This window comes from Cannabis sativa, chromosome 5 (assembly GCF_029168945.1).
Source record: "Cannabis sativa cultivar Pink pepper isolate KNU-18-1 chromosome 5, ASM2916894v1, whole genome shotgun sequence".
NCBI lineage: Eukaryota > Viridiplantae > Streptophyta > Magnoliopsida > Rosales > Cannabaceae > Cannabis > Cannabis sativa.
Window position 1 is genome coordinate 11,162,264 of NC_083605.1, and position 9,963 is coordinate 11,172,226.

Here is a 9,963-nt window from a genome sequence, read left to right on the forward strand (position 1 = left end):
TCTTGGTTATTCAGGAAGTAACACTAGTAGTTAAGGCAATTTGGAATGGTGCCAAAGATGTATAGAACTTTCCTTAGACTGAATAAGTACCTTTCCTGCAGCTTTAACATTCAGTCCCTTTCTGGTAGACCTAGAGACTTCAGATAGGTTTTTACACTTCTCCAAAATCACTATTCCACCCCCAGAGTAACCACCATCTTATCAGAAAGATTTTCTAGCACAAAGGCAAATTTCGAAATCTGATATGGTGTAGTCTAAGAGTATTAAACACACCCTTATAGACTAACATATAGTTCCTCTTATTAATCTTAAGATTTACTTGATTGTCTTCCAATGTTCTTCTCCTGGATTAATCTGATACCTACCCATTACTCCCACTCAACAGCAGGTGTCTGGTCTAAGGCATACAAAAGCATATCTAAGACCTTTCACTGTTGATTTAAGAAATTCTTTCATGGCTTTATCTTTTCTGGAATAGTTGAGACTTTTCCTTAGATAAATAAAAGGGAAATTTTTATATATATACATTATATACATTAATATTACAGAAAAAACGTTAAATGAAAACAATCCATGTGTATGCCGTGACACGTCATCAAGCTTACCGTGATTAGCTTCAATAATTTTGGAACCACCGGCGATGAAGGAGACGCGCCCACAATTCCATATTTCTCGGCCATCTCTGCGCGTGGTTCTACTGTTTAAAACAGAAAGCTATAAATACCATAGGAATAATACACGAAAACGAAAAACAAAAACCAAACCAACCTTGAACGAAAAAACACCATTGACGAAAAAATACAGACCTCGACGAATATGAAAATTAGAGAATCGATCATCATATCTCTCAAAACTGTTGCTGTATACAACAAGCAAATCATCGTCTCTCTAATTCGACCTACAATTCAATCGATCAATAAACCTATGAGCTGATCACAACAAACAAAAAATCGAAAACCAGAAATCGTTGCTTCGAGGAAGAAGAAGAAGTCCGTCAACTACAACATCGAAAACTAAATCTGAATAAGGTACCTATTATACATTACGATACATACTACTGTTTATAACACATTACACCTTCCAATTCCTGAAAACACCTAAAAATCCATCATGTTTGTTAATTCTGTTAAACATGATTATTTGACAATTAATCAGTACTAATCAGATAGTTTACCAGTTGTAATCATAACTGATAGTAAACTAATCAATACTAAGTACTTTAAAAAATACAGTCAACTATAAACCTTTGTAATTGTAATCGCTCCAACATTATAGTTCAACATATAGTCATCTAATTAGTAAAACTGCATATAAACCTTACTATAATAAATATAAAATTTAGTTTATGAACATCACACCTATTACATGTTTATTATTTTTGTATATACATAATGTTTACTGTATACAATACTTAACATGATTAAACTAAACAAATCACGCAGGAATATGGATGTTAGAACAGTGATTCTTTTTTACAATGGAACTTGGGTTGACAAAACAACATACGTTGATTATGAAGTCGAAGGTATACTAATTCCAACAGATTGTTCACATTATGAGCTTTCTCACATAGTATACGAAGCTTTGAATTTGGACAGAAACAAATATACGATTGATCTTCAATTTCAAGTAACTGAAGGCATACCACCAATAAGAATCAAAGACGATAGTGGATGCAAGTTTTATGAACAAATACGAAGGAAAAATGATGATGAGACCAAATATCCTATCTGTGTTAACATCTCAACATCCACAACCGACAATGAACACAATGATAGAGTAAACTATACCTACAATGGGGAAACTAGTTTACAAACAAGGCAACTGCTACCAACAAGAACAGAATATGCAACAAAGATGGCAGATTATGTGATTGAACAAACTCAAATATCGATGGAAGAAAGCTCCGAAGAAAATCAAATAATTTTAAATCCTCAAGTTGCTGAAATACACATTGGCCAAGTTTTTGCAAACAAGGAAACCCTCCAACAAGCAGTAAGCCTTCACTCAATAAGATACAATCAACCTTTCAAGGTAAAAAGATCATCAAAACTAGACTATAAACTAGTCTGTATTGATGATAACTGCAACTGGACATTCTTAGCATCAAAACATGGAAAGACTGACATGTTTATCATAAGAAAAATAGAGCATACTCATACATGTTCATTGGACATCACTTCTGGAGACCATCCTCAAGCTACAAGCAACCTGGTTGGAAAGGTTATAAAAAACAAGTTTGTAAACCCAAAAAGAGATTACACTCCAACAGAAATTGTGGATGACATGGCGTATGATTACAGTGTCTCTATATCTTACCAAAAAGCATGGAGAGCTAGAGAAAAGGCAATTGTGGATGCTCGTCGCTGCCCACAAGAATCATACAGTGAGATACCATCAATTTTATACATGATGCAAATATCAAACCCAGGTAATAAAATACTTCGTCAACATAAAGTACTAATATGCTATATAGGAATTTATACTATAAACTAATTGGTTACTTTTGAAACAGGAACAATCACAGACCTAGTAACAGATGAAGATAACAAATTCAAATATCTATACTTTGCAGTAGGTGCTTCAATAAAAGGTTGGCAACACTGTACACCAATAATAGTCACAGATGGAACCTTTTTGACAAACCAACATGGAGGCACTTTGTTGATAGCAAGTGCACAAAATGCAAATAGACATATATTCCCACTTGCATTTGCAGTAGTAGATTCCGAAAATGACAGCTCTTGGGAATGGTTTCTTCACAAAATAAAGGAAACTTATGGCGAAAGAGAAGGTCAATGCATCGTATCAGATAGACATGAGAGTATACTAAAAGCAGTAAAAGAGACCTTTCCAGATATAATGCATGGGGTATGTTGTTACCATTTGATGAAGAATATAAAAATGAAATTCAAAAAAGGAGGTGATGAGCTCAAGATTGCATTTAATAGTGCATCTAAAGCTTACAACATAGAAGATTTTGAAAAGAGCATGCAAGACTTGGACAATATAGATGTAAGAATAAGAGATTACTTGGTGAATGAAATTGGTGTCGAAAAGTGGACAAGACTATATGGCATGAACAGGAGATACAAAACAATGACATCAAATATTGCCGAATCAGTCAATGCAGCCTTGAAAGCAGTAAGAGACCTACCCATCGCAACTCTACTAGAATGCCTACATTCATTGGTGCAAAGATGGTATTGGGAAAACAAGAATAGAGCCCAAAAAACTACAACAACACTGGCAAAAATACCTGAAAAAACATTAAAGAAACAAAGAGATATGAGTTTAAAGTACAAGGTAATTATGTATACAGAAAAATAAAAATTGCTTACAAACATATTTACTCTGTTGTAAACTTAATAATCGTTTACTTGATTAATACAGGTTGAAACAGCAAACCTTCTGGTATACCAAGTACACGACAACAACAGATCTCACATAGTAAACTTGGAGAATAAAACATGCAGCTGCCAACGATTTGAATATGATGAAATGCCTTGCTCTCATGCAATGGCTGTACTAAGCAAAAGGAACCTGTCTTGCTACAAATATTGCTCATACTACTACACGAAAGAAGCTTTTATGGCAACATATGAAGACAGTATACTCCCATTAGGTGAGGCAACATCATGGAATATACCAGATTTAATAAGAAATATTGTAGTCCTCCCACCTAAACATAAGAGAGCTGCCGGAAGACCAAAGAAACAACGATACAAAAATGGACTTGAAGCAAAAGCACAAGTGGTATGCGGTCAATGTCGCCAGAGAGGACACAACAAAAGATCATGTAAAAATGACCCAGTACTAAAACCACCAAGAAAAAGAAAAAGATCATAAGATCCTGAGGTAAAATGAATAAATGTTGGTAACCATCAAACATGGTTACTAAATAGACAGTATACAAAAACAATTTACAATGATAATTGTTAGTTGATAAAGCTTTTCAATGTATTAATACAAACTTTTAATAAAATGATTACAATTCGCTTAGATTCAAGTAAGTTTTTTTTTTGCCTCCTCTATATGAAATAAAATGTTAAAAATAACAAGTTACCAAATATATGAACAGTTACTAACTGTAATTTATTTACAACCATTTTAAAGGTTAATAAACCATCACATTGGTTTATACCACTTAGAATGGTATACAGAAATGTCATTGGTTTATAAGATCAAACAAAATTAAACAAAAATCACATAAAAAAAGCCAGAACACTAAAACTAATTTCTAAATCCAAAAAATTAACATATTGTCTCACAGAAATACATAACATAAAAACTGCAAACATACTGTGCCAGTAAACCAAAAGGTTACTTCAAAATTAAAATAGGCAAGAGTCTCCTAAAATATTACTGTTCCAAACAGTTTCTTAAACAAACACAAACATAAACCTAAAAACAAAACAACATGACATAAAAATACACATAAAGTTCAAAAAAATGTAAACTAGGTTTCCAACATGTTGTTCTATTACATAAAACTATGGCATCCTTCCTGGATGCTCCGAAGTAGACTCGTACCCACCCAACTCCTTCTTCTTTGCATGAACAAACAGATCAACACACAACTTCTTACGAGTGAATGCAATGTCCAACTTCTTAGGAATCTTATCAATCAATCCATGCATAAAGAAATGAGCATACTTTATGATAAAAACACCACAATCACTACATCACAAAAATAAACCCATAGCAATTGTCAGATAACAAAAAATAAACAATAACATAGAATCATAAATATAAAAAAAAAACAAAGATAGTTACCTATCCTCTTGTTGTGGCAAATTATCAACCACGACAATATCAAACGCATCAGTATCTTTTTTACCTTGCCAGTGCTTACTACTCCTGTCAATATCTTTTCTCCCCTCATAGAAATTAACATGTGACAGTAAGATAGGAATTATTACAGCATATGCACGAACAAAACTCTCTGAGTTGTTCTTGTACCTCCCAAACCTCATAGAATTCAACACTTTTAAGCATCTCATCTTAATGTCAAGAATACACAATATCCAATGAGCAAGAACAATCACGTTAACAGGCATTAGTACGGAATCAAGCTCAGCCCAGGGTTTATTGCATAACATATAAAAACCCGCTATGTATGCAGCTGCCAAAGAATCCTTCTTAATCGAATCAACATTTTCACCACTTGCAACAAACTCATTATATAATTCAAAAATTTGAGAAGCAAAGAAGCAATCAGTAGTATTACCAGAAATTTTCACAGACTGGTCATACTTTAACTTCTTTCTCAAATAGTAGAAACAAACATCAATATGCTGCAATAAACATAAAACAATCCAAAGTTATAAATAAATATACAGAAAAAGTATACAATAAACAAAAAAAAAAATATATATATAATAACACACTAACCGAGCATGACAAGTTCTTCCCAACAGTAAGCAAATCATAGAACCACATCTTATCATCAATTTGACAAACCACAAAATCCAATGGAACCTTAAGCTTCCTATGACATTCTTTAAACTTCTTCACTTTATTTTTATCATTAAACCCAATCTTAAACCACTGATCAAAAGATTTAGCTTGCACATCATCAATCACATTGAAAAAGCCAAATCCAAAAGCACATGATCCAGGACGTCCACCTTTTGGTTTACCAATACTACCTGAACCAAATTCTGTGGCATACGGACTGTTGTATACAGAACTAGGTTTCCTCTCTCTATTTCCAACTGTAGGAGTTTCTTCCTCCAATTTTATAGACTTTCCCTAGCATTCAAAACAATTACAAACAAATAAAAAAAAAGTAAGTGAAAAGAAAAAAAAAACAAACTACCAAATAACATAAACAAAATAAAAATAAACCTTTTTCAAACTGTCTTCATAGGAAACCAAATGATCATTAACAACCTCCATGGTAGATACAGAAAAGCTTTCTTGAGAACCATGCTTCTTCTCAACACCAACAACATCAGTCTTAAAATATCATGCAAAAAAGAAAACAAAAAATATGTAAACATAGTAAACCAAAAATCAATGCTCAGAACATAATCAAGAATAAAAAAAAAAAAAAGTAAACAAACCTTGTCCAACCCATAGGTAGATAAAACATCAGCATTTGTTGCCTCTAATTTATTTAAAGACTTATCCTAAAAACAAAAAATAAAAATAATTAAACATGACAAAATGATTCAAAATATAAAATAAACTAAATAAAAAAAAGTATACAGTAAACAAAAAATGACAAACCTTTTTAATGCTTCCCTCATAGGCATCAATCTTTTCATTTATAATCTCCAAAGCAGACACAGTGATACTATCCTCAGTGCCTTGACTATCAAACAACTTTCCCTTACTAGAAACACCTTCAACATCATTTACACTTGCATCTACATCAACTGCTCTGCCCTCAACATTATCTTTATTACTCCCATCTGCAACATCTTTTGCTTCTTCAGTATTCTTTCCCTCAACATTGTCTTTATTTGTCCCATCTGAACCAATAGCTTTAACAGCATCACCACCCCCCAAACCCTGTAAATATACAAAACAAACATAAAAAACATTTGACAGAGACAACAAACAACATAGTAACAAATCATCTAAATAATGAAAAAACTAAAAAATAAATAAACTTGCCTGGTCATCACCACCATCATCTTCATCCTCCTTAGATTTTTTAACAACATCCTTAAATAGGCCATGATCATCAACAACCTGTTCTTCATCATTCAATTTATCAGTATTCTTTTTTTCTTCAGTAAACCAATCAGGTTTACTAGAAATAAAACTCATAATATCAAATGAAGGAGCATCATCATTAAAAACCTACAAAAAAATAAAAAAAAACCCATTAAACAATAAAAACATTAATAACATAAAGAAAAAATATTCAAAAAACAAAAAATATTCAATAAACAAAAAACAATATACTAGTTTACAAAACAAGAATAACCTGAGTATATTGAATATTCTCATCGAGTCCAACAGTTTCAATTGCATCTTGACTTTTCACATCAAAAACTTCAACATCATTTAAATCATCATTCTTGCAACAAAAAAAAAAAAACCAACAAAATCAAAATAACATATGAAAAAACAAAGAAACATCTAATAAACTAATAAAATAAACATAATCAAACCTTGCCATCGCTCTCATCAGGACTATCATTTCCATCTTTAGAAATTTTTGCATTTTCAATAGCTTCCTTCAACTCATTAAACTTCAATTCCATAAAAAAAAAAACCAAGCCTTCACTGATCTTTGAGTCAATATACGACTGAAGACTTAACTGCAACTCCTTGAATCTACCCTCCAACACATTATTCAATACTTCAATAGACTCATCAGTCTTCTTTTGCCTAGAAATAAACTCCTTCATCTTGCGCATCACACCATCGACATCAAACCCACCAGTAAACTCCTTCTGTACACCAGAAGATCCAACTCTATCAATATTAAACTTTGAGAATGGAACATCATCAAAGTCATCATCTGACTTTTCTCGGCCAATAAACTCCATTCCAGTAAGCACCAATAAACCTTTTATTTCATTTTCAGTAGGCACAATATGTTTTCCTTTCAGCTAGCAAAACAAGAAAAAATAATTAGTTTACAAAATATAATAAAAACAACAAATAAACAATTTACAAAATATAAAAAATACCTTATTTGAAGATAGAACTTTCTTCTCAACTTCACTTGAATTAGGATTTCCAATACTCTTCCATCTACAAAACCTATATGGTTTACCAGAATCATAGGAACAAAACTTTGCCTTCAAGCACAAAGGAATGGTTTCATACAACCAAACCAAAAATGCAAAAGGTAAACCAGGAAGTTTATAAGATCGAGGACCCTTTTCCAAATGTTTCCCTTTAACCTTAGCAAGAGGCTTAGCAACACCTTTTCCCTTCATAACACCCCTCAGACCAATCTTTAAATTGTGCAAAGTTAATTCAAACACTGGTATACCCCATGGAAAACTACCATACTCATCAACCCCAATTATGTTCAAAATCTCAACAGGAACTTTTTTTGAGTAAACACTACTAATCAAACAATTAGTAACAAGGTACAAAACAGCCATCTTCACAGCATACTCATCTAACTTGAAATCACTATACATAAACCTATGCTCAACAAAGACTAACAAATCCTTTGTACGATCACAAAAATATCGATCAACAAAAGCATTTTCTCTCCGTGTGTATACTTACTCAAATCGGCATCACCAACACACAGTAAACCAGAAACAACAGCAAACTCAGCTAAACTGAATCTGAAATTCTCATCACCAAACTTAAACCACATTTCTTTTTCATTTTTCTGATATACCTCCCTATGTAAGGCATTATGAACTAATTGAGACTGAAAACCAACAGGATGGCTATCCAAAAAATAACCAAAACAAGTATCACGAAACAACTTACGTTGATCTTTAGTCAACTTGGAATTAATATTTTTGACAACAATGTTATCCTGATTAGGGAATAACATCACTTTTCCCTGAATCTTTTCACCAGGCTTGAAATATAAATCCCATTCCTGTAAAAAAAAATGATATACAAAGAAATCCACACATTAAACTAAAAATAAACATCAATAAACAACTTCACAGGATACAATAATCATTTAAATTTGTAAACCAATACTTTCCACTGTAAACAAAAAAAAATACACATCAATACCTAAAAAACTATAATAAACCATAAACATACAAAAATAAACCAGTAAGCTTAAACATAAACCTAAATAAACAAAATCGAAAAAAAATTAACAAATAAACTAAAAAACCAATAACAATAACCTAAAAACAAATAATCAAACCCTATAATAAACAAAAACAGAAAATATATTTGTAAGCCAAAACTTTCCATAGTAAACAAGAAAAATACCCATCAAAAATCTAAAACCCAAAAATAAACCATAACCATACAGAAATAAAACAAAATAAACTTAAACATAACCTAAATAAACAAAATCGAAACAAATTAACAAATAAACCAAAAAAACACATAAACAGTAACCTAAAAACAAATAATCAAACCTATAATCAACAAAATAGATTACAAACATCATGAAAAATAACAAAATAAAAACAACACCCAAAAAACCACAAATAAAAACCGACTACAATATAAACCAAAAAAAATATTACAAACAAACATCAAAAACATTTAAAAACATAAAACAATAAACTATAAAATCTAAAAATAAATTAAATCCCTAAAAATCGTAAACCCAATACAACCAAATAAAAAATTAAAAATCATAAAAATACCTTCAAATCATTACGAACGTCAACCTCCAAGTCTTCACTATCATAATCCTCAGGCAAATCTTCAGCAACTTGCTTCATCTTTTTCACATTTCGAACATCTTCTTTCTTCACTTTATCAACAACTCTTTTTCTCTTTTGCAATGCCGAGCCACGGCTACCATCCGATGATCCACCAGAACCACCAGAACGATCAGAATCATCACGATCTCCATCATCAGAGACATTTTCCATTTTCTTCTTATCAGCAGCTACCTTTACAGAATGCGAAGGAGAAATTGAGGAACGAGTTTTAACCATTTTTTAGGTTTACAGATGATAATAACAAGGCAATAAACGAAAATGATGCACTCAAACTCTCTTGCTAACACAAAAATAAACCACCCCAAGAAGAAGAAACCCTAACCCCTATACTCTGTATAAAACGAAAACAGAGAAAAGAAAAGCTCAAAATAAATATTTATAAAACAAACTTACTTTCCTTTTATACAAACACTTAAAAAACCATAAAAAGGGTAAAATACAATATAAAAATAAAAAAAATGATTATAATCCTCTAAAACCGTCCATAATTTGAATTACACATGCAAAAAAAGTGGCGCGTGAACAATTGAACACTGCAACATGGAAGACGTGCAGGACGTGATGTGATGACGTCATCACACATCACACGTCCCATCCAGTTATTTTTTAAAAA

At 31.8% G+C, this 9,963-nt stretch overlaps 2 protein-coding genes across 3 annotated transcripts; one reads left to right on the top strand and one right to left on the bottom strand.

Moving 5' to 3' along the window:
* Positions 1-815: 815 nt before the first annotated feature.
* Positions 816-4,207, top strand: LOC115723721 (uncharacterized). 2 transcript variants are annotated; one of them, XM_061115400.1, is made up of 4 exons: positions 816-1,028; positions 1,443-2,431; positions 2,516-3,306; positions 3,394-4,207. In XM_061115400.1, exons 2-4 carry the CDS (start codon positions 1,447-1,449, stop codon positions 3,847-3,849), a joined length of 2,232 nt encoding a protein of 743 aa, XP_060971383.1. In that variant the 5' UTR covers positions 816-1,028; positions 1,443-1,446; the 3' UTR covers positions 3,850-4,207. The 2 variants fall into 2 exon arrangements, with proteins under 2 accessions (XP_060971383.1, XP_060971382.1); XM_061115399.1 differs by lacking the exon at positions 816-1,028 and having other exon boundaries at positions 1,279-2,431.
* Positions 4,208-4,303: 96 nt separating this feature from the next.
* Positions 4,304-7,063, bottom strand: LOC115718136 (uncharacterized). The gene is made up of 8 exons (XM_061115401.1): positions 6,941-7,063; positions 6,625-6,813; positions 6,235-6,519; positions 6,069-6,134; positions 5,851-5,961; positions 5,395-5,754; positions 4,777-5,297; positions 4,304-4,680 (listed from the first exon to the last, which is right to left on the bottom strand). The coding sequence occupies exons 2-8, from the start codon at positions 6,778-6,780 to the stop codon at positions 4,494-4,496; spliced, it is 1,686 nt and encodes a 561-aa protein (XP_060971384.1). The 5' UTR covers positions 6,781-6,813; positions 6,941-7,063; the 3' UTR covers positions 4,304-4,493.
* Between the last annotated feature and the right edge of the window lie 2,900 nt (positions 7,064-9,963).

Coding starts and splice junctions, on each gene's coding strand:
- LOC115718136 (XM_061115401.1), bottom strand. CDS start 6,780: ATGAGTTTTATTTCTAGTAAACCTGATTGGTTTACTGAAGAAAAAAAG. Junction 6,520..6,624: donor ATGATGGTGGTGATGACCAG/GCAAGTTTATTT, acceptor GTATATTTACAG/GGTTTGGGGGGTGGTGATGC. Junction 5,755..5,850: donor ATGAAGACAGTTTGAAAAAG/GTTTATTTTTAT, acceptor TTTGAATGCTAG/GGAAAGTCTATAAAATTGGA.
- LOC115723721 (XM_061115399.1), top strand. CDS start 1,417: ATGATTAAACTAAACAAATCACGCAGGAATATGGATGTTAGAACAGTG. Junction 2,432..2,515: donor GATGCAAATATCAAACCCAG/GTAATAAAATAC, acceptor CTTTTGAAACAG/GAACAATCACAGACCTAGTA. Junction 3,307..3,393: donor ATATGAGTTTAAAGTACAAG/GTAATTATGTAT, acceptor TGATTAATACAG/GTTGAAACAGCAAACCTTCT.